Source organism: Gambusia affinis, linkage group LG10 (genome assembly GCF_019740435.1).
Source record: "Gambusia affinis linkage group LG10, SWU_Gaff_1.0, whole genome shotgun sequence".
Classification (NCBI taxonomy): domain Eukaryota; kingdom Metazoa; phylum Chordata; class Actinopteri; order Cyprinodontiformes; family Poeciliidae; genus Gambusia; species Gambusia affinis.
Genome location: NC_057877.1, coordinates 26,269,370 through 26,294,430, shown reverse-complemented (window position 1 = coordinate 26,294,430; position 25,061 = coordinate 26,269,370). Strand labels below are relative to the sequence as shown.

At 37.5% G+C, this 25,061-nt stretch overlaps 1 protein-coding gene across 1 annotated transcript in view; it reads left to right on the top strand.

Annotated features, from left to right (window-relative positions):
* Positions 1 to 4,745: 4,745 nt before the first annotated feature.
* The window catches only part of LOC122838804 (collagen alpha-1(XXIV) chain), an 80,197-nt gene continuing 59,881 nt past the window's right edge, over positions 4,746 to 25,061 (top strand). Inside the window, exons 1-4 of the mRNA XM_044129759.1 lie at positions 4,746 to 5,259; positions 13,200 to 13,270; positions 17,648 to 18,981; positions 24,340 to 24,393. Coding sequence (XP_043985694.1) covers positions 5,207 to 5,259; positions 13,200 to 13,270; positions 17,648 to 18,981; positions 24,340 to 24,393 — 1,512 coding nt within the window. The 5' untranslated portion in view covers positions 4,746 to 5,206. The remainder of the gene's footprint in view (positions 5,260 to 13,199; positions 13,271 to 17,647; positions 18,982 to 24,339; positions 24,394 to 25,061) is intronic.

The window sequence follows — 25,061 nt, the reverse complement described above, 5'->3', positions numbered from 1 at the left end:
GAACTGAAGATGGAAGCCTGCAGGTGTTTCTCATCCAGTTTCAGGAAGCTTTGGAATATTTGCCAGAAATAATTGAACAAAGATCCAGGATTTAGCTATGCAAAGCCTGTACAGACCTAACCAAGATAGCTGGAAGCTGATGTACAATGCAAATCCAAATTCATGAGAGCGCTCCACAAAGCAACTTCCTGCCGGGGTTCCTCGGAATCAAAACATTTGCTTAGCTCAGAGATTGCATACTTTTTTTTTACACTACAGATGGGAAAGCCAAAGGAATTCCACTTTAGGTGAGGGCCGGTGACGCGAAAGTGGAAACAAAGCAGGGAAAATAAATTCATTACATCTACTGTAATGGAGAAACAAGGCTTGACTTTTATCTCTCCCGATTTTAATTTCTTGTGTGTCAGGCATTTATTTTTGTTGGAGGCATGATGAAATTCATGTGCAGACACAGCTCTGGTTTCCTACAGATGCAAATTGATGTTGAAGAAAAGACTCACTTATTAAACATGCAACATGAGTCGGGCTAATTTATGGAGCCGTGGCATATGATTTTGGTTGCACTCAGATTCTGCTGCTTTTTAAAAGTTGACAAGTGAGCTTGTTTTTGTGGGCTGGGGCTTACTTCCTGTCAGCATGTGCAAAGCTAATTACACATACACAAACGTTTCTTTTGCTTCAGCCGCACAGCGCGTTTTAGAGAGCAGACTCTTTCTGGTCAACTCCTTCCAATAAAGAAAGACTGTAAAAGATGTTTACACTTAAACAAATAAAGAGTTTACATACAGTAAGTGAAAATTGAGTTATAATTTTTAATGAACCATTAGCTAACTTAGAGTTGTTTCTTGAAGTCAGAACTGTCAAAAAACATTACAACTAAAGTAAAAGACACTTTTCCAGTGAACACCATGTGTGTTCCTCATCTGTGCCCTCTCTCCACCCCTGTGACCCCAGCAGGAGCCTTCACTTTCCCTGCATGCCTCCACACTCTCTCCCTGCCTGAGCACCCCCTTCGCCCTGCACTCCCCTGGCCCCTCTCTCCCCACTTTCCCATGATCACTTCAAAGCCCTCCTGCCCACCACACACACACACACACACACACACACCCCTACACTGCATCTCGCTCACACACGTGCCCTTAGATAGAACATTGTTTCAGCTATCCGGCGCTCCATGTTTCACCATCTGTTAAGCACTCCCCCAGCTGTTGCCCACTCTCTCCTTTGCTGGGGAAAATAAGAGCCTTACAAGGCAGTGACACGCACACAGGACAGAAATTATACATGGCCCTGTCTGCTAATTAGAGACAAAGGCAGGTTCAGGATTTTGCCTGTCTGCAGGTAGTCAGCATTTAAAGAGACACATGCTGCATTTAAGGCAGACACTGAAAAGATGTGCTTATAAGGAACACTTAAAGTGCCTTTGCAAGCATAATTCAAACTTTAAAGCTGCAGGGTGAAGATTTTATAAATAATATGCTCTTTAATATATTTTTTAAAACTGTCACTATTTTGTTACAATATAATGAGACTAATAATCTATGGGTAAAAATCAAGTTACTCTTCCTCCTCCAAGTGGTCCTACTACCATCTGCAGAAATGCAACACTCCTGATCAGAAACAACCAATCAGAGACAGGAGGAGGGTCTTAGCGCTGTCAATCAATAAGTAGTAACACCTAGTTGTTAAAAAAAGTGCAGTTTATACAGCTAAAAATCCACCTCATCCTAGAGCTCGTTGAATCGAAAACTATAGCTTTTTTGTAATTGGCATGTTTCCATTAAGCACATTTATTTTCACCATTTCAGTTTGTGCAATAGAAACGCAGCAATGTAGCAATGCTACATTGTTACTCTTCGTCACATAAACTTGTTAGTTCAATACATTGAAAAAGAATATGAAAAGGCTCATGGGCTATGAATACTGGAGAGCATTTTAAATCCACTGTGTGTGGTGCATTTTGTTCAAAATGCAAATGCACAAAACACAACCAAAAAAGGCTGTCAATTCTTCCCCCACTTTACAACTGATAGAGTCTCTTTTCATCCTGATTCTTCCCTTGTCTTCACTCTGCTTGGATAATTCACCAATGAGGTTTAAAGTCAAGATGCTCCCGAAATTTACAAGCTGTGACTTAATTTGAAATGTTATTCTGAGAGACAGGACGGACTCCTTCCAGGACGTTTGGATCAAGGCCCTCCAATAGGAAACTCTGAAGCTGAAAGTGTTGAAAGAACAGGAATTTGCTTGTAGGGATATGTACTCACATCTGCTCGGACAGAGACCTGAACCAAAAGCACAAATCATTTCTTTCTTGTTTTCATAAGCCTAACACTAGCACACTGCCAGTAAATGCAACATTTAATGAAAAATACAAAATTAATATGGAAAGATCTGGTTTTAAAATGTAAATGATGTCAGAGCTGTTTATTGCTTCATAATGTCTTTCTGTTCTTAGGATGTTTGCTGTGGCATTTGATCATCTAGCTGTGCAGAGCACATGCTGAGAGACCAGCATGTGGTCAGATGTGGTCAGATGTCTGGACATTGTTCACTTCTAAGCCACTGCTAGTGAGGCAACGGGTCTGCAATGTGATTCAAATTTAATTACAGATCATTGACTTGTCACCTAACAGGAAACACCTCTGAGACTCCAGGAGGGAGACACCAGACGTTTCAGGAGGATCAGCATAAACTCATCTGGTTTTGCAGCTTCATCAGGAGAGAAAAATGACACAAGGTGATTTTGATTATCCGTCACTGTCTGAGCCCAAGGTCCTGATGCTTGGCGCATGGTGAACTGATTAGCACGCATCTGGACACAAAGCAAAAAGAAGCATTTCGTCTAGAAAAGTTTGCTTTTAAACTAAGGATTTTTTTTTTCCTGAAAACATTTTATAATATAATAAAAACGTTTTACAAGGCTCCCAGGCCATATGGAAATATGTAACTTTATCAAAGGTCTATTAGTATAATCCACATTGTTGCTTCTTGTTCTGTTTTTGCATCCCAGAATCATGGTTTCCCAGCAACGCAGACTGACATCTGCTCAGAATATTGTTACCCCCATACAGGTAGATGGCAAAGCCAGAGAGAAGAACGCAACCTGTGCACATCTTCTTTACTAGGAGACCATGAATTTGATTTGATGAATTTGAGTGATTAACCCAAAGCAGAAGACGTTTAAACATCTCTGCTTTGGTTGCTGACAACATGAAAGCTTTTAATAACCTCACTGTTTATGCAGACTGTACATTAGCCTGACATTTCTGTGTCAGGCTGACCTTTTATACATTTGGTCATTAAATCTACTTACGGTACTCTTTTTGTTGTAACCAAAGTGGAAAACCATCTGGCACCAGAATCAGACACTGTAACATCCCACCCGCCTCCTGAACTGCAAACCATATGGACTGTCTCTCAGTCTGGGCCGAAGTGAGCAAAGTGTCGGCCATCCAGAGGAGGATGCTGAGTTGTGTTTGATGTGTGTGTGGGGGCTGATGGGCTGGAGGTTGGCTGTCCTCTGGGGACTTATAGAGCTGTGTTTTACTGTAATTAGAATCTGTTTGGGCATATCTGCAGCAAAGAGTGGTTTGCAGTGATGCGAAAGGAAACAAAAAGGAGTTCTTTCAAAAATGCATAAACGCCAGCAGACTTGTTTTATGACAACATTAAAATGCAATCACTCAATGCCTGCAGCAGGAGCTGTGAGAAGATCCAAACTCCTCAAACTAAGTTGCCTTGAAAAATCATTTATTTTGTGACATTTCAACTGCAAACATTAATTTCTTTTATTGGAATTTTATGTGACTGAACTAGCACATAAAAAGATGTGTGGTCAAACAGAATCCAACTGGCAGGTTTTGGACAAAGTTAGAGAGAAATTTAAAGCATCATCTCAAAGTTCAATCAATAATCTGAAAATGGAACCAGTTTGGCACAAGCACACACACCTGGCGGTCCACCAGAGTCTGCAGCAGAGCATTAACAGTAAGTCTGTAACTCTAGAAATTGGTCCTCTGAAAGAAAAGTTGCAAGAAGAGTTACTGTGAGTTACTGTATCGTTAAATTAGAACAAAGTTAAACTTAACAACTTACATGAGCAGAAAGCTAACACTGCACATGAATCTGAGCTCCTCTTCCCGGTGAAGCATGGTAGTGGCTGCATCATGGGCTGGATGTTTATCTTGGATGGAAGAGTAGTTATGGGTTGTTCTGTTTCTGAAAAGACGTGAAATGAAATCTACAATATAGCCTCTATTTTTATTTTTATTTATTTTTTGTCATATTGTTACAACTCATGCCAGTATTGGGTTAGGTTGTAAAAAAGAACATTTATGTCTTGACTCTAACTCAAAACCTGACAGGGTGTTCAATCAGTACCATTTGTGCTAAAAAAATGTGTTAAAGAACTTCATCTTCAAAAATTAGAGTTAGATGTTGAATCATCCCCAGGTCTCCTTATGAAGTGTTAGATTGCTTGTTATATTATCAACAATTGTTAATAAGGATCATAATTTATTGTTTGCATGAGTCAGATACGAGTGTTCCCTGAAAGTTGCCGCTACTCCTTGCAATGTGCACAAGCAGCGGAAGCGCATTAACCGCGTTTTAATGTAACAGTAGATAAAGACATCAGACATCCAAAGAGCACAACCCAAAACTCTACGCGTGATGTCACGGAGAAGTCTAATGAAACCCAACACCACCAGCTGGTTTAGAGTTGTGATGGGGTGAATGCGGGTCCACTCGCATCGCTGCAAGTCGAGGCACATAGCTGGAACCAGCGCCTGGAGGAGAAGACGCACACAAATCCGTCTCATGTTGTGTTGGTAGACCAAACCGAAGACATTACCTGCATCCGTCAGAGCAACCGCGTCGATCCAGCCACAGATCTTCTTGCTATCAAAGCAGCTTCCTTTTTTTCTCCCCCAAGTTTGCTGTTGTTGCGCGTCTTCACTTTGGATAGCAACAGCCAGACTATCCTCCTGCGCGCCGCAGAGCGCACTAGGTTTTTTGGACTTTTTGAAAAGGGGGAGACATCTCACCTCAGGAGCGCGGTGCGATGAAGAATTTCTGAGGGCTTCTCGGTCCACTTAAACGCTTCCTTTTGAGCGTTTCCGAAGGGTCAGCCCATGTGCAGGCATCCCATTGAGTGTGATTCTATTTTCGCCCAGATCTCTGCTTCCTGGACAAATGCATACAAATGCATTTAGGAGCCCAACGGACAAGGAGTGGACACGTTTCCGCGGCTGCAACGTAAGTTTCAACGTACAGCAATGCATTGCCCTGCCTGTATGCACGTTTAACTTCTGCAGCTCCAGGTTTCTGATTAGCTGTAGAACACTGATCTGTAATAAAGGTGCCATTCTGTGCTACTTTATTTTTTAAATTAATTTGTGATTTTTTTTCAGTAACTGCATTGTCATCCCCATTTGGAGCTGATAACTGCATTTCTGTTGTACTTGCATTTGAACTTTAAACGTTTTGGAAACCTTTTTGTCATATAATGTTTCATACTTGACTACAGAAATCCATGTCCTGCATAATTTGTGAGAAACTGTGGAGTTGTGTAAAGTTGGAGTAAAATGCAGAGGCTGGAGCAGAAAGATGAATGAGCATGCCTTGGGAGGAATTAAATATATTTCTAGCATGGGGATAAATGATTTGGTTGGTGAGTGTTTGAGGTCGAAAGAGTTTAATTTTGGCAGCCTAACAACTGAAATTCCTCATGGAAGTGTGTGTTATGACTTTTGGCATGTAAGGTTTTGTTGTCCTGTTACATGCAGCTGCCACTCTAGAATATCAGGACTGTGTTGGAGCAAAAAGGGCATTAAGCAGCAAATGTAATGTCCTTTATTTGACGTAAGTCCAAACTATATTGGAAATCTCTTCCAGAAAACATCTGAAAAAGGAAGATGAGATCACAAAGGCCTCTGTTCCACTCTCAGACATCCAAGTTTTTTAATAATTGAGAGTAAAACTGAGCAACCTGATCTGACTGGGACTGACTTTGTGGCTCCTGAAACTGCCCTCTGTTAGAGGCATTGCTCCTCCAATACTGCTGGCAACATTTTGACAATATACAGACTTGCCTAAGGGGATGAGCAAGTGTTTCCAAACACTTGCTTATAGGTAAATTGACTCTCAAGGCAGAATTTATAATCACCCATCCATTGTCTACCAGTTTTTTGTGCAGGGCCCCATATAAGGTGCTTTTCAAAAACAATTAATGGCTTTTGAACACATTGTTTTGTCTGTTACAACCAGAAACTTCAATATATTTTAGTGACATTTTGTGTGATTGGCCAAAATCAATTAGCACAGAAGTATGAAGTGAAAGGAAAATTATAGACATGAAATATTTTTTGTAAAAAACATTTAAAAAGTTAATGGAAATTTCCAAATATTGCCAAAGCTTCTCAAGAAAACTCTCCCTTTATTGTGCTTCGCTATAAAATTAACCTCTGCTCCAGTCTCAAGTCTTTCACTGCCTCTAACTTGTTTTTTCCCATGATTGTCCTGCATTTGGCTCCATCAATCTTCTTATAACCTTTGATTAACTGCCCTTTTCCAACTAGAAAAAAATGTTCCCACAGCATGATGCCACCACCCTTGTGTTTCATTGTGGGGATTGGTTATCAAGTATAATGTGCACTGTTCATTTTCCACCACAACTCCGTCACATGTTGGCCACATGGTTCAACTTTTATCTAATCAGATAACATTCTTCCACATATTTGCTGTGTCCCCTGCATGGTTTGTGATAAACCATAAATGGGACTCCTTATGGATATTCTTCAAAGCTAAATTTAAATTTTTTATGCTGTCATAAACACCAGATTTGTGGCGTTTATGACTGGTTTGTTAGGTGAGGTGAATGAGTGTCTCTTGGTGATTTATTATCTTTAAAAGCATCAGAGTATAGGAGGTTAAGTTCAAATGCACATCACACTCTTTTGATTTTTATTCATTTTGGCTTGTCTCAATAAAATACATATACATTTATTATAATGTCACAGATTGAAGAATTCAGAGGTTTTGAAAACCTTTCCACTGAGAACCTTGACTGTCAGTTTACCCAAGTTCTCACAACAAGACTATGAAGCTGTTGTAAAGTGAACTACAGTTGTTTAATAACTAATATCATACTTGCTAATTTTATTCTGATTCTGAAAGGCTGTTGCAGGATTTTCTGTTCATAAAATCCAGTTTTGATCCAAGAAGTACCATTTGTAGGAATGGAAAATTAGTGCTGGATTGAAGATCAGGTGACATATTACATAATACTTAAGAGGACGTTTTTACATTGGTGCTCATTTGGTGAATCAGAAACATTTACTGTTTGACTTTCCTGGAAAGTAATGTTTTGTATATTATGTATGGGACCTTCAACAATAATCCTACTGTATTATTTAATGCAAATACTGAGATCAAGATATAGTTGACTTGTTAAGTCACTGTTGAGTTGGAAAACAAATGGTCATTAGTGGTTGTAATTTTTGGGAAGTAACGTGTGTGGTATTTTGAAAGCTTTTCCACCTTTTATTGCACAGATTAGTGTGTGTGTGAGTTAATCTTTTTTCTCCCTCCTAACATCTGGAAAGAAGGCAAACCAATAAAGAGTGGTAGTTTACTCACAGCTCTTTGTCTGCTTACTTTCTTGTGGACTAAGTCAATCTTTGCTGTGGCCAGTGCTGACCTTTTGACTTCAGCTGAAAGAAAATCACATGCTAGTCCTTGAAAATCGCTCCAATATTTGCATTTATTCAGCATCTTTTTGAAATTAGAATTCCTTCATTTTTCATGCCCTGTAGCCTTAACATGTAGCAAATATTCAAATTTTTGCTGGCTGTCATTTGGAACAGCTCATTTAGTTCTTTCATAATGAAGTCACTCAGATAAGGAGACAGATACTGAAGCTGAAACGCAGCCAGCAGGAAAGAGACGCTGGCTGCAGATCAGTTAGTTCTTCATCTCTTCGAAAGTTAGCAAAACATGCAACAGCAGAACCATAGGCGTAGGTTTGGGTATGGACGGTCGTGACATGTCAGTAAGTTGTAAGGTCCCACCAAAACTTAGACCAAACCTACGCCCTTGAGCAGAACACCTTATTAGCATGAGACGTAAATGGACTTCCTGTTGAGTTAGCATCAAAACTTTACCGGTTTTAAAGATAATTACAATTCATGAATCGTTCTCTGTTACAGCACCATTGTTAACACCAGAGTTTTACATACTCTGTATGAAAAGACAGAATAGCCATTTGTTTATTTTAAGAATTTAATATGACTCAATAAGGTGTATGTTAATTTTCCTGTTTGGTAGAATTATGCTGAAATTGTATGGCTTTAGTTAAGTGTTTTGGTTCCCCATCCACAAGCTTCTCATTAATTTGCTGTAATTTTGCCCCAAACCTGAGGTCAACAAACCTGAGTCAGGTTACAATTCATAACAATTTTAAAAGCAAAAGCAGGTAGGCAAGTTATTATGTGAATCTGAAACACTGAAACATCTAAAATCATTTTAAAGATGGCAAAGTCACTGCAAAACTTTGTTGAGACAGGATAACGATGGTGTTACAAAATAATATCTGAGAATTGATGGTTTCATTGTCCTTTACCCACTTTGTTGTAACTATTGTGATGTTGCGATTAAAGTCATTATCCATTTAGAAGATCTGTTTCTCCAAGTGTCCTTTCAGCTCATGTCAGCCAGGAACTTATTTCACTCTCTTGCCAGCTTCAGCTGACATCTCTACTTGATCTCTTGCATTCAGTCACAATGCATGTTTTGTACCTAAACAAGTTTAGGTAAGAGACATTCCCTGTCTACTTCCTGAACAGTATGATGTCTGGTATTAAGACTTTTACATAATTGCCTGAATAGATGAACACAGCAGCACCTACAGTCACCTGGAAATTGTTTCCAAGGTTGAACCAGACTTGAGCCGGACTCTCTTCCTGGTAGGAAACAGTTTGTTTCAGGTGTACCTTTAAATACATTCACATGTGGGCATTGTTTAAATGCCAGTTAATTAAATGAACTTGTCCATGGCTGACAAATCCATGACATTATAATGTAAGTTTATCAAAATAGTTTGAAGGCTTTGTAAACTTATACTTTTATTCTAATTCATGTCAGAATCATAAGCTATCAGCTGAGTTACTGTTTTTTTCTTCTTTTGTCAAGTTCATAAACAAGAGGCAGAGCTTTTACACTGGGTCTTCATAAACATTAATCACATAATGGCTGTAACTATGTGGATCACCTCAACTACTGGGATGATTTTTGTTAAAAAAAACAAAACGTGGGTTGAATTTTGGTCAATCGAGGGTCATGATATTCAGGTGCTGCAATATGTTTTCTTACAAGTTCAAGAACTTTCACTTTCAAACTGAAGTAAGAAAAGGCAGCAGTTCATCTTGTGTCCACAACCCCCAATCATTAAAAGAAAGCAAGGGGACCAATTACTTTTAATGTGTTTAATGTATTAAAGCTGCTTGGGGTAAATCAACAGCTTCACATACTTTGTTTCTCATTAGCAGATTATTTGATAGGCAATCTGCCAAGTTACTAACAGGTCTCAAATTGGCATCCTGACTGAAATCTCTGATTAATGCAAGCGAATTAATGAACCTTGAGTAGAGCACTTGGCCGATTTCTCTCCATTGTTAGAGATCCAAGCTAATTCTGAAATGGGGATAGTTGAGGTCTGTTACTGCTGGAGTGGGAGTTTAAAGTTGTGATTATTTATAGTCTTGACATGACACCCACTCCCCACATATCGGTATTTCCCTCAGTCAACAGAGCTCTGTTTGGGGAGCTTTGTGCTGCGTTCAGCAGCCAGATCCATTAACTGCAAGGAGCTAGGTAGCATCCTTCACTGTATTGCCAGGAATTGCTTTCTATGCAAAGTAAGAACAGGAACAAGGCTTCTAGGCACATAAGACCAAAATAAATACAAAAATCTTTGTCATGTCCTGGTGACAGTTATGGAGGATGTCCAAAAACCTTGTCTGCATGTGTTCCTGTACTTGTGCTGAAACAATGACCCAAGTTGTTTGATGTGGTGATTTAAAATCCACAAAATGGAGCTTGTGTAAGAGATAATACTAAGAAAATCTGAATGAGTATCAGATGCCCCACACATCTGAAACATAATGCTAAATCTTATATTTAGCATTTCTCTTCTTTTGCCAAAGTTTAACTGGAAGCAGATACTCCCTTTAAATGTTGATCCCATCATTTCAACAGATGAATTATTGTAATCATCCATCCCAAGTTTGGTTTTCTTTGTTGCATTTTCTGGCTCTCCGGTCCTGACTGTGGAATGTCACACGACCTCTCTGAATGGGGAACAGGTGACAGTACAGCTTCCCACTTCTTGACTTTAAGCCAGTCTCTGTGTTGTTCCACTAGATTTCCTGTTGTCTTCTCTTTTTTTCTTGTTATTTTCTGACTTTGATTGTATTTTTCTTTTCCCCACCAGTTCACAGAGCCACATAGAGCTGCAAAAACAAACAATGGCGTCCGTCTTAAACAGGACACTGAAAGCAGTTTTTTGCTTGTCACTTTGAAAGGGAGATGCCTGTAGAAGGTCATGTTGTTTTGTGGATAACAATCTCCTGTGATTTACAGAGTTGCAAAAAGTCTTGGTTGAAAAAGTACCCTTCATTCGTGCAGAGACACATTTTAAAACAGCAAGACTACTGTCTCTTCATGTCCTATAAACATCCGTCACAGTGTCAGCTGGAAAAATATGACTAGTTATTATAACTACTTTAACTTGTGAAAGCAGCTGTTGCTGGAGACGTGATTGATCTGGTTGCAATATGAAGAATACATTTTAAAGTGTTTTTGGGTGGTTTATATTTGACACAGTGTAAGGAAGGAGTCTCCAAGTCCAACCCTCAAGGGCTACCATCCTACCATTCTTTTTAGAGAGATTTTTTGCTCTAAAAATGTCTGAATTCTCTCACCAGCATTCTTTCAGCTCTGCCATAGACTGGTAACGAGCAGTTTATTTGATCCAGGTGTGCTTGAGCAGAGATGCATTTGGGGGCCCCTGATGTAGAGTATTATGCAAAAGTAAATTTTTATTGTTTTTTGTATCCTGGAAGGCTATTGGAGTTTTAAATTTTTTTCCTTGATAATTTTTACTCTTATTTTGAAATAAGGATGTAATTCTTAAATTTTTGCTCAGTTATGTTGGAGGTCAGCTAATAAATGCTCAACAGCAGACTTGCTTAGCAATTAGATTTTATTCCATTTTCATTCCTTTTGTGATATTGTGTCAGAAAATGTAAATTTTTTTTCTTCTCAGAGTTTTCTGTCTTGACAATGCCTGCTGTTAATATTGTAAATCCATGCCATTAATTCTAGAAAAAATAACATTTCTTTTCTTGTAAATGTATAACTTTTTGACATCAGAGACTCTCCAAGTTTTTTCTCGTAAATATATTTAGTATATCTTTTAATTTTTTTTGTTTTTCGAGGTGGATGTTTACTCCCCTGTGGCTATTTTCTTTCATCTATAGTAGCTCTGATGTTCTGTAATAAACAGATACAGTTGAGGAAAATGACTAGCTCCTCAAATGAAAATATCCAAAGTATTTCTCGAGTTATTTTAAGCAGAACTAGTTCTTGTCTCAATCATCCCAGATTTATTTTGGATGCCATCATTAATTTAGTTTGAATGTAGATGCAGGATTACTTACCCTGAAAGCAAAACTCAAAATTAGTTGCTTTTACTGATTGTGTATCCATTTCTTCTGGGTAAAAACCTGCAGGGAATTGATTTTGTTTTCAGCAAGTCTCATCTCTGTTGGAATTAAAGCTCATTCATCTTTTAAAATCTTCCCACATTCTGCATGGTTCCTTTCACCACAGAAGGCTGTCCCACTAACAAGTAGACTCATGCATTACTCATACTAGAGGACTAATTACATTTCTGTGTCAGTGCAGATGCTTTTTCCCAGGTAATTAGTGTTCAGATGAGTGTCTTCATGTAGATAGTAAAAGACAGTGCAGCTAAACCAAAACAGAAAGGCTGATGCTCTCCTGAAAGGCATCTTAAAGATTAAAGTGTTTTTTACAACCTTAATTTTAAGGGTGGGATAAACACTTGTGCTATTAAATTTTAGTTCTGTTTTTTTTTTCCTCTTGGATGTCTTTTTTATTCAAGTATGTGTGCAATAAGCAACACGAACTTAGTAGGAAGAGTCCATCTTAGCCTGGAGACAATAAAACACGAGTCAGTGATGTTCACTGCATGGCTCTCAGCTGCATATTCTAACATAAAAATGTCAAATTTAAATGCCTACTGAGAAGATGAGTTACTTTTTAAGAACTGCAGGTTGCTTTTTGTGACTTTTTGTCAATCTTTCATTTCCTTTGCATACAGCTGTGTATTCTGAAATGTAGTCTTGGCCAATAATATGGAGATAGTAAAAATGAAGAGCGAGACCCCAGTGATGTCACATTATGCTATTTTGTACTGAAGCACAGTTTTACTTGACAATCAAAATGTTTTCTAAATAACTGAGAATAATTATTTCTCAGTTAGTTTCTGTTAGAAGCTAACAGTTAGTTAGTTGCTTTTATTTCTAAAATAAAAATTTCTATTACAAATGCTTTTAAGTCCTGTTTGATCAGCACTAGACAAACAATCCTGTGCCGCCTGCTTCCAATACAAATGGCTTTTGATTTCCTTTATTGTTAATTTTAAGTTTCAAGGCATGCATACCATCTATTTTCTGCTCTGATGCTTTAGCATTGCCAGTTTTGTTACTTTTTCATCTAAATTGTTGACTCTTAACTTTTGCTTCTGCTTATAATTTGCCAGCGTCTAATACCTCTTTAAATTCTGAACACTTTCTTACTTAGACTATGGTTTCACATTAAGAGATGTTTAATTTGCACTCCATGATCATAAAACAAACGTATGTAAGGAAAACATTTTAAACAGAAATGACTGTTAAAATTGCAAATTAAATACGTCAACAGCAACAATAGCAGTCAGTCTCACTGACTGACTGCAGATGTGTCTGCTTTCTTTACGTAAAATAAAAGTCTATAAGAACTGCAAAATCAGCTAATTTCCACAGAACAAAATTGAATATCTCAATATGTTCAACATGTAATTGTTTTTGTTATGCTAATCTATAATATTTACATATTATTATTTGCTCTTGTAGGTGGAACTTTCTCCTGCTCCTGTCAGTATGCTCAGCAGTACCATCTGCAGAAGACACCTACTCTGCTCAAGGTAAAACACCAACGACTCAGGCCCAGAGCTTATTTTACAATTACAAATGTGGCATTTAGGGGGTTACATTAAAGAAAATAAAAATCCACAGGACCACTTCCTGTAATTTTTATTACTGGTCTTTATGGCTAACATAACTAGCTTGCTTGTGCTTTTGGTTAGTGATTTGTATTCACCCACATAATGACTATTATAGTTAATTTTCTTCAGAAATAGCGTAACTATCTCCAACATTATTCTATTTTCATTAGATTTTAATGAAAAGATTTTTTTACTGAAAAGAGAGGGGATTTAGATTTACAAAAAAAAAAATGCATTTTATTTATTAATTTTAGTAACTGGATTCAGTAAATATATATACACTGTAAGTAAAGTGATAAATTGGATGTAAGTGAAGTCACAGCTTGTCAAAGTTTTACATTTGTATTCAGTCTTTACTGCTCGGTTAGAATGCCTCGAGGGTTCGGATTTTTCCATCTTGCATTGTCAATTCTCCACATATCTACAGTAAATCAGATGATCCCACTCTTGGAAAAGTCAATCCATCATAATGCAGGGTGGAGGAATGCACACAGTGAAGAGGCAGCCTGTCTTAAAGTCTGAGACAGGTTAATTGGGATCTTGTCTGAAGTTGCCAACAGGCAAATAATTATATAATAAGATATAATTCTTATTATATTACTTATAATAAATTCTTATTATAAATAAGAATTTATTAATATCTCACCTGGTTAAATAAAGGTTTAAAAATAAAACCTGATTTGTGGTGTGATAAACTTCTCTATCTGTGCTGTGGGACATTTTCCTATGTGAAACATTGTTCCCTGTGTCGTCTCTTCTGTTTATTGTGCTTTCTCTGTTTTGTGTCTTCCTCTGCTGCTGAAGCACTGCAGCTCAAACTGGGTTATTTTCTGTCCTCATCAAACATAGAGGACAAACGCAGTTTTTTTTAAAAGTATGGTCAGCCCTCGAACTTTTCCTGATGCTTCGAAATAAAATATTACAGAACCAAAACCCTTCAGAAGGCACTTAGTAATTATATGTGCATTTCTACACTGTATACACAGAGGTTTGTTAGAAACTGTTCTTTTTAAAACAGCATCTTGAAGAGTAGGGATAAAATTAATACACAATTGCCATGATGAAATGCCATGGTGGTGGAAATGCTTTTAGTTGATTGGAAGATTAAATTTGACTTGAAGTTATGCAATGAGTTTTTGCATAAATGGTAAAAACGAATGATTTCTCTACTTTTCGGTTAACAGGTTACAGTTATATCATCGTCGTATCACACCGAAAACAAGCACTCTCAAGTGTTACAAACTGTCATAAAGATATCTAAAGAGATCTGTCATGTAGAAAAAACCTGGCAAGGCTAGGAAGGAGAAGATTTTAAAGGCACTAGGAAGCAAACTTGTGACAGAGGTCTATGAAAACCACAGAGCAGCTGCCAAGACACTAATAATGTGAGGAATTGCAGTGTTCAGGGTGACAATCATAGCTCTGCTCAGGAATAGGCAAGGTAGCAGACCAAGAAAAACTCCACTTCTGAAGAGGGGAAAACTTCAAGCCAGATGAAGTATGCTAGCTAATGGCACATAACATGCTTCTCCATGTTGTCTTCCAAAATAACCATTACCCAAATTTTTAAAGTTACTGAAGAACTTCCATAAGAAGTTTATGTCATTGATTGGCCTGCACAAAATTCTGAGTTGAGTCCAACTAAAAAATTTGTGGGAACTAAAAACGAAAGGCCAAGCCAGAAAGCCGTCAGATCTGAAGGAAAAAGAGGTTTTGCCAAAGAAGTATGGGCTAGGATTCTTCAGGAGATATGTTAAAAACTACGACAAACTACTACAGGCCGTACTCCTGCAAAAATACGAATACCTAAAAGCAACATGGGACATAAATGTTCTTTGTTTTCTCATTCCCTCATGCTGGATTTTTGTGTCAAACATACCTGACCAGAAACATTGAATCAACGAAATGTTGTCATTCTGCACTCCTGAAAAAATTCTCCATTCGATATGTGGGACATTGGCTAAGTTTGACTGGATGTGATCAAACTTACTTCCTTTCCTGGACATTCTAACCAGATAAGACCTGAGAGACTGATCTGTATTGATCTTCACTGTCTTGTTTCAATTCTTCTAATATTTTTGTTGTAACCTTTTCTCTTAACGCTGGCCTTTCAAAAATATGGGGAGTGCTAAAGGTAATATGACTACATGTGTTGCTACATGGAGAGAGTGGGTGGGTTTTATTTCTGAAGTATTTTTTTTTTTATTTGTTTTGGTGCTTTTCTCCCACACCCCCCTCCCCCCCCAAAAAATAAAAAGAATAATATTGTACACTGGATGTAGATTTTGTATGGACGTACATTCTGAATATATATACAAAAAAACAAAAACAAAACAAAACATACTTGGCCAGCATACATAGACTCCAACGTTACATCAATTACACCTTATACTTGGTATATCTGTTATTGCTCATATTGGTTCTTTAGACTTAACAACGTTGGAATTTATTATATTTATTTCTGAAGCAATGTTGAGTTTTACTTGAAAAATGGTACATTGTGCTTCCAATGTGAGATCTGTGTATTGTTCTTTTGCTGTTCAGTGCCAAAACTGAACAGCAAACCTGTCATTTTGTTATGTTTTTTGGGGCTTTTTTCCAAACTGTGTATCACCTTTGACATATTTAGCATAAATTCTACCTACATTTGAAGTAGAAAAAGAGTGAACATGTGGTTTTTTATATACATATCAGATCACATGTTGTTTTAATAAACTTTAAATGCTGGTTCTTTGAATCCTTGTGCTGTCTCATGCATTCCAAGTTCTTGCCATTCATCTGGACTGCAGCTGCGTTCATCCTGTTGAGGAAAAGCAGAAATGGGATCACGAATGTCTGTGAGACTCTGTATTAAAAGCACTGTGGTTGATCAGCATCCAGATACGTAATATAAGACATGTCTTAGCCTTAGATCCTGAATTACATATTAACACTGTGTAACAATAATATTAGCCAGTGTCTTTAAATGGTAACAGAATGGACAAGACTTGTATTTAGTCTTTATAAAACCAATAAAATTGCTTAAGATCTCACTAATTTATTTAAAACAAAAGCAGCAATTATTTCAATTATTGGAAAAAGAATGTAAAAAATGGCAATTACTCCACTTATGCCATAATTGAGAACAATTTTGAATTTATTGCAGAATATTTAGAAAAAAATAAAATAAACACCAGCTGTTTTTACATCATTACTGTGCAGAAAATCATCCTTGTTTTCCATTCTGGTCCTTACTGAGTAAGACAAGTTTAACAAGCTGATGTTGCTGTCAAAATCAGTTGCTTAGTGACGTACTTCTTGCAACTTCAGGGTTGAATTGCCATGAATATGTCTGTACTTTTATTTTAATTGCACTGTCCATAGTTTGGGAAAATTTCCAGTCAGATGTGTTCAGTTACTTTAATAAACATATTTAATAAAAAAAAAAAATTGGTAATTGAAAGTAATGTGACAGGAAATGGTTTAGTGAGAGAAGGAGAAAGACATGCATCAAAGGTCTCCAGGTCAGTAACCAAACCCTGGTTACTGGATGGGTCCTTCACGGACTAACACCATCTGTAAATGGGCTGCCTGCTTTACCAGTTTGCTACACATGAAATGGAAAGAAATGACATCAGACATAGCGCTTTTCAATCCACAAAGGGTTTTTAAAGATACTTCTAAAGAAATTCACTCATCGCAACCTTCTTATGGCAAGATAACCAGCAGTAGAGGCAACAGGTGGGGAAAGACTAGCACACTGTCAGGACACTGGCTTTCTGGGTTTGGTTTTGGTCTTATTTATCATTTTGTCTTAGTTCTCTTTAGGTTATCCCTTCATGGTCCTTTGATTTTTATTATTTGAGGTATTTAGTGTTATTAGAATTGGCTCTGATCCTTTATATGGTACCTTTGAACTGACTTTTAAAAACAGGAAGTATTAGCAGTTGTATAAACATGTCTTGGCATACCGCCACAACTTTGTTTCCACACTGTACCGTTATTAAAAATGCACCTTAAGTAAAAAAAAAAACAACAACAACAAAATGTACCACAACCAAGATGGTTTACAAAACATAGACACTGTCACCTAATGAAGTTTATTCCGCAAAGATCTTCTGGAACACAGCATGACTGGCACTTCAATTACAGGCTCTGAAGAATCCCATTATTATTTTCTTCTTTAATGTGCATGGAGTCTCATGGAAAAAAGAAGCTATTCATCTGCTGAGAAATTATTCATTATGAAAGATGTAACAATAGCTTTGAGCAGAGTCTGGTCATATAAATCTTACCAATTTCTTTTCTTCCCAACAGGAGTGGATATTCTCTATCAACTGGGGCTTACAAATCAAAGCAGAACAGACGATCCCTACCAGAGGACAGACTCGCCTCACACCACTCACACCGATGTCCCTGTGCCTCCAAATATCCCAGTTCCTGGCTATGGGGTGGTTTTTGACGCAAACTCCCTCTATGAGATCCCAGCAAGCAGTCTGTTCCATTCAGAGTTTGGAGTTGAGTTTTCTTTTGTGATTAGCCTGAGCTCCTGGCGAGCCAACAATGCTTTTGTTTTTAGTGTTACAGATAGCAGGGACAGACTGCGTTTTGGCATTCAGCTGCTGCCACGAAAGGTAGTAGTCTACACTGCAGAGAAGTCCTCCAGCTACTTCACCCACAACTGGCAGGATGGACAGCAGCATGCTTTTGCTGTTGGTGTTCGAGCCCGTTCAGTGTCCTTCTATGAGAACTGTGGAGCAGTGCAGCAGCGAGAGCAGACCTTGGGGAGGTCACAGAGATTGGGAGAATCTGGCAATCTCTTTACTTTGGGTAGGATGAACTCAAAGGCAGCTCAGTTTCTTGGTCAAGTCTGCCAGTTAGATATCTATCCCTCAGCTCAAGCTGCTGCACACTACTGCAAATACCTTAAAAAACAATGCCGGCTGGCCGACACCTATCGATCACCTTTGTCACATTCTAGTTTGGATTTTGAGGCTAATGACCATCCTTCTTACCCTTCGACAATGTCCACTTTTGGAGTAGTAACTACACATCACGTTTCTAATAAATTTGATACACAGTCTTCAACTCTGAGCCCAGTGACACAACTACATCCCAGGGAACAAAGCCACATTTTCACACTGAAACCGTCAACCTTCTCAACCCCGTTTTTGCTTGAGCCTAACAGCTCCACACAAACAACTCTAAGCGAGCAAGCATCGGACATTGCTCACAGTAGATGGATCACCACTTCAAAAAGCAAGTTGGCCAAACAGAGTCAACCCAGGGTCGAAGCGAATCATCACAGTACAGAGGAAGAGAGCATTTCAAAAGATCTACATGTTTTTGAATCTTCTCCGGCTGTTACTTTTCCAGTCCGGCAAAGTCGGGGGAAAGAAGGACTCAGGAACTCCTTCAGGGACTCTGGCTTCAGGCATCGACCGACTCATCAAGTTCTGGAGTCTCATTTGAAAGCCAATGGCACTACTTTGTACAGGGAAAACCAGGTGGACACTGCAGAACACCATGCTTTGGATGGCAGCTATGAAGACCCAGACTATGGAGGATATGATTACGGATATGAGGAACCAAACATCTTTTATGAGTATGAAGATGGTTTAAATGGTCCCAAAGGAGATCCAGGTCCTCCAGTAAGTGAATAAATGTGTGACTTATAATTTTTGGGATTTTGTAGAGTTTGGTTTTACCACTTCACTGAGCACAAAATGCAAGAAAACCTAAATTGGTTTAAGACCATCAAATTCTTATTGTAATATGACTTTCTAAAATAAACAAAAGGATACATTAAAGATTTTTAACTATCATAATGCAGTTCTTAAAATACGAGAAAACTCAAAGCATTTTTCATTTGTAATAGCACTTAGGATTTGCAACTATGGCAGATGAGCAAACTGTGATGTGATCACCACCTAACCGTACTGATATCTGTGATTTACATTGGAATAAATCTCATAAAAATACAATGGCTTGTTGTGTAGTTGTAGGATGAACTGGTAGCTCAGGCAGAAAAGATTTGTTCTTTGTAGAGGATTGCCATGCTTCTGACTGGATGGTTTAATAATGTTCTCAAATCAGTTTTTCTGGAGTTGATCTCAGCCCCAGGAGAACCTTGAGGACTCATTTAAAGTTGTCTCCCCAGAGGAAATAAAAGTTCCAGAAGTGCTTTTATTGGACAGTCAACAGTCAGCGCCATAATCTCTCTTAAATTGGATTACCCCTGTGATTTGAGTGGTATAAAATCTGATTTTTTCTGAAGTCTCAAACTTCACTTCCTGAAGACCAGTCCATCAACTTTTAGATGAATCTCAAGCACAACATGTTTGAATCTTGGGTTTTGCTAATGTTATTGTTGTTATTTGAGACAGGTGTGTTTAAGCAGATATGAATCTTACAGTTGGAGTACATCAATGCTGATGTCTGGAGTTTCAGACTCAACGACTGAGTGATATGCCTCTTTGCCTATCCCTCGGTCTTTAACAGGCTTTTTGCTTGACGATGGAACTTTGGGCATTAAAGTCAATTTAGCATAATTGTGTAACCCCTGAAACAGCAATCTGGTCCTCATATTTATCTCAAGCACACCCTTTATTCCATATGTTACAAAGGCAGAGCTACAGTTGAAGCCAGAAATGTATATTTAGATACATCCAAATAAAATGATGCACACAGTTGTTCCTCGCTGTCTCTTTGTAACCACTTTGTTTATATTTTTGGAGTTATTGTTCGTTTGGAGGACCCATTTGGGCTTTAACTTCATGGCTCATGTCTTTTGATATTGTTTTAGTATTTCCAAGAAAGGATCTTTGCTCATGATGCTGTTTATTTTATGAAGTGTACCAACATAACAGCAAAGAGCTCCACAACATGATTTTGCCACCTCCATGCTTCATCATTTGGTAGTGTCACCACACCGCAAGACATGTCTCCAAAAATGAAGCCCTTTGTCCCTACAAGTGGCCAGATCTATTATTTGAAAGTATGGTTGCACAGTAGGAGGACAGTATTGTGTTGTCTGGTACTGTTTCTGAAAATTGTGATAGGGATTTTAAATGTAACATACTCACATTTATCTGATGCTTTGCTTTTATGTCATTACACGCTCTCTTATGTAATTTAGCATCTTAGTGACTGAATATATACTCTGCATCCGGTATGGGCATTAAGGGCAGAGACCATCCAACTGTCCGTCTTTATTACTATACTGATTTGAATGCATGAAACTTGAATGCAGCTTTATTGAGAAGCATAGTTTAAATCAATGTTACCTGAAATGTTCCTTAGAGGGTTCAAGTGATATTGACCCCAGATCTTGTATGATTTTCCTTTAATAGTATATGTCTTAGCTACTCTGACATTTAGCTGCCGGCATGTTTTGAATGTTGCGATAGCTTGAAAGTGTGCTGAAGTAGAAGCATTCCACACTTTTGAAGGAACCTACTCTTACAAAAACATTAATATGCTTATCCTTTCTAACATTTATTGTTTTTGAAGCCAGTTATGCTTATTAAAAATAAGACTCCTTATGACAGGTTTGGAAAAATTTTGAGTTAATTAATTGTTTTTAAGCTATATGCAACAAAAATGAACCAAATCATAGTTAGAGTTCAAAATTCAGAACTCTAACTATTTTGAACCTCCATATAGCAGTAAACACCTGCTACCTATAATTGTATTCTGCTATTTTAGCATCCCTGAAGCACAGAAGGGATAAGAGATCGAAATAAACTGCCAACCAGAATAAGCATATGTCTTGTAGACTTCACAGTTGGAATATTCTGATTGGAATGAGCTTGATTGGAGTGAATTGTAATCCGAATGAGTAAGGTGGTTTATGCTGATTGATCATTGGAGCAGAGTGCATGTAAACACTTGTTTTGACTGTGGCAAACTGACCTGACTGCAAATATGTGCCGTATATCTTGGACAGAGGTTTAGCAGCCATAGTTGGAGGCAACACAGAACTTTGAAGGATGTTCATTTCCTCATGCTCTGTCATTGTATGACTCAGGAAGACCAACAGCATGGGCTGCTTAGCTTGTAGCTTAATTATGGAGTGCAGTAATGTCTCAGCTGTTACGAGAACCTGATGTGGGTCCATTCTGGAAATTTACAAGACTCAGAATGAACACACTACCGCGTTTGTTTTTATGTTCAGCACAGACAAAACTACAACCACTTCCTCTGTGTTTTCTTAGGGAAGTTTTACAACTTGGTGCATGTCAGTGATTCTGTTCTTAGTAAAGCCTGGTGCACGTTAACACTCATCATGATCAGATTAACTGATTTTGTCCCCATATAAATGAGACATTTGGACGATTTAATCTGAGTACATTTCATTTCAGTCAAGGAATCTTGCACATGTAGACATAATTAAAGATTCCCTTCTTCCTGTGACCTGTATATTTTCCTCGTAATGTTTATGTTGTCCTGACAAACTCTTTTGTTCTGTTTTAGATCTGTAAGTTTCAGGATTTCCCCCCACAGAATAAAGTTCCTTCCTCTGTTTAAAATAGACCCATGTAGGAAAAATATAAGGATAACTATGATTTTGTCTTTGAGACATTTCTGACTTTAATCATTTCATTTCTGGGAAGTGTTTGCTGTGGTCTTGCAGCTGCAAATAGTAGTTTTCTATGTTTTTATAGTAGCTGTTCCTGTTTGTTTAATTTTTAGGTTATTTTTTTCTTTTTTTTTTTTGACTAGTCCTGTCTCGGTATTTCAGGAAAACTAAATAGAGAGAAACCGATTTCCTAAATGTGCTTTCAGCTCTGCAGCATTTATTATTTTTGTCTTGCAGGCTAGCCTTTTCTTGTTCCAACAGCTTTTTAGTCTGTGTGAAGAATTTGACCTTGTGGTTTCTGGGATATTAATGACCATCTAATACAATTTCCTTTCACATAATGATCACAGTCAGGGTTTTCTTTTTAGACTTTCAATTCTAGTAACTTACACTTTCGTAGCAATTTTTGAATGTTATAATTGTGGAATTTGACAGTATTTCTACAGTATGTAAATTTCTAATTTTGTTTCTGAGACTTCTTTGGGTCCATAAGTCCAATTTGGACCCAGATAAGGGTTTAAGTCGTTGCTAGCTCACTGAAAAACTAGCAACTACTTAGTCATCATCAACGGAAAACTCTTAATCGACTTTAGCAAGCTAGATTGAATTTGTTGCTTTCCACACTTGTAAATAATAATAAAACCTAAATCTTCATGTACCACAGTATAAATATTATCTCTCCTTAGAAATGAAAATGCAACAAATTTGAAGATTTAATGAATCCAAAATGAAACAGAATCAAATCGTTATGTTTTGACCATGTGAGAGTTTCTGTTTCTCTAGGCTGCACTGTTGTGTAGGTGTGGTGAAGATTCACTGTTTCCATTTCTCTGTATGTGGGAGTTTGGAGGAACAAACAGCTGTTTCTTTACTGATGTTCCCTTAGTGATCATTCACCACTCTGACTAATATTGTGAATGCACAAGTGGAACTTGTTGGATTCACAAGCTCGTGCAAAACTTTAAATATTAATTTAACATTGAAAATATAGCATATAGAACATCAGATGGACATTGTTCTTCCCCTTTTTTCTCTTTCTCTACATTATATTGTGGATGTACTACATTAGAACAACAATATCTTTGTAGTTCAAAGTCACAGACGTCCACATCAGGGCAGAGCTGGGAAAGTCCATTTGTACTACTAGAAATAATAAAGACGTGAAGAGTATAAATATGACTTCATGTACATGCCTTGTAAAGATAATCATTTTTACCTTTTGTTTTGCTTCAACCACAAACATTAATGTATTTAATATGGATTTTATGGGATAGACTAACATAGGTTAGTACATAACTGTGAGGTGAAATGAAGTAGATATTTTGTTTTCACCTTTTGTTACACGATAAAATGTAAACGGTTTGGGTTGCATATGTATTCAGACCCCCAGTGTCACTATTTTGCAGAAATACTTTGAGCTGAACTTTTCTAAGGGTTCAGAAAAAATAGCTAAACTTCTGTCCAATTGAACAGAGAGCTGCTGTGAGCATCAGAGTTTACAGATTCTCAGTTGGATTCTGTTCTGGGCTGTGATTGCATCATTTTAACATCTTAACATGCCTTCAACTAAACGGTTGTTGTCCTACTAAACTCAACCCCAGTTACTGCTGAGGTTCTCACAGAACAACTTTCTTTGTACATAAATTAAATTTCTTTGTGTTTGATCTGTCAAAAAAAGTCAAAATAAAAGACAATGATGTGAGGCGATACCTTAACATTCACTAAACATTTTTGAACAAATCCATCTTTAGAAATATAGATGCAGACTTCAGCGTTGGCTACGTCGGTATACGATACTTTTGTAGATCTTGTACTCTTGTAAGGATACAAGCATCAAATTTAAATGTTTTCTTTTCTTAGCCTGTTTTTACTTATTTATTTTAAGCTTAAATTTGAAATTTTCTGGTAATTACAATTAGTGATGAATATGTAGAATGTCAAGTGAACTGACTAAACTTTTATTGGCAGGTAAACAATCCGTTGTCTTAGTTACAAAGACTGATAAATAATAAAATATGTTTCAAATATTATGATAAAAACAAATGATATACGTCTCATTCTTTAAAATGTAATACTTCTCATTATTTCATTAAGCATTTTCAAATTAGTGTTTATAGAAACTTAACCTGGTGGGCTTCATGTCAACAAGACGAGTGCTGCTTAAAAAAGTTATTTTAATCTCACTGTCTCATTAGTGTCTGTCTTACTTACAGTTTAAAGATAAGTCAAGTCTCTTTTGAGTTACAGAATTCTTGCAGAAGTGTGGAACATGCTTATGGAGTCCTGGGCTGCAGGACTACATGTTATCGCTTGCCATTAACACACACGGTCTCATCTTTCTTTTTTTTTTCCGCTCACTCCCTTTTTCTATTGATGTTTCTTTCCAACTGTCTTGATCTTTCCCTATCCTTGTGTCTCCCGGCTTTAGGGTCCTCCTGGTCCTCCTGGTTTACCTGGTCCTCCGGGAAAGAGAGGTTCAAGGGTGAGTCATTCATGTATATATGATGACAAACTGCCAACAATGTGTAAAGTGGATGTAATTCATCACACAGGGTGAATCTTACTGACATCCAAATATGCAGGATTTTTTTCCATCATTATGCAATCAAAATATTTTAAAGGTGAATTCTGTATTTCTGTCTCTAGGTAGTTTATATAAACACAAAGCAATACATTACAAAAAAGCATAAGTGTTGGATTAAATGTGTTGCAATTTAAATGTTTTACTGTAAACAGAATTATTGCATCTTTTTGCGTTCTGAGGATAATGTTGGAGTTTTCCTGATCTCGGGGTTGCACACTGATTTAGTGCAGAGTTTTCTGGTATTTTGAATTGCAGCAATCTGCTGAGCTGATTTGAAGCTGACAAATCAGATCAGTCGGAGCAGATGTGTGTGGGTGGGTGCGCGTGTGTGTGTGTTTTTATTTATTTGGTTAGGCGGGGCTGTTTCTTCCAGCTGCTTATTTTACAGGAAGAAGTGTAAACACATGGAAGCAAATAATATATAATGCTGAAACCCTACTATCCAAAAGCATTTTAAGAGTTTAACATATTATTAAGCTGGAAAAAACAGCAGTTACTTTTTTAGATAGCGCTGCCGACACATGCTTCTATTGTTGGTGTGACTGTAGTTAGGAAGCTTTGTAAGC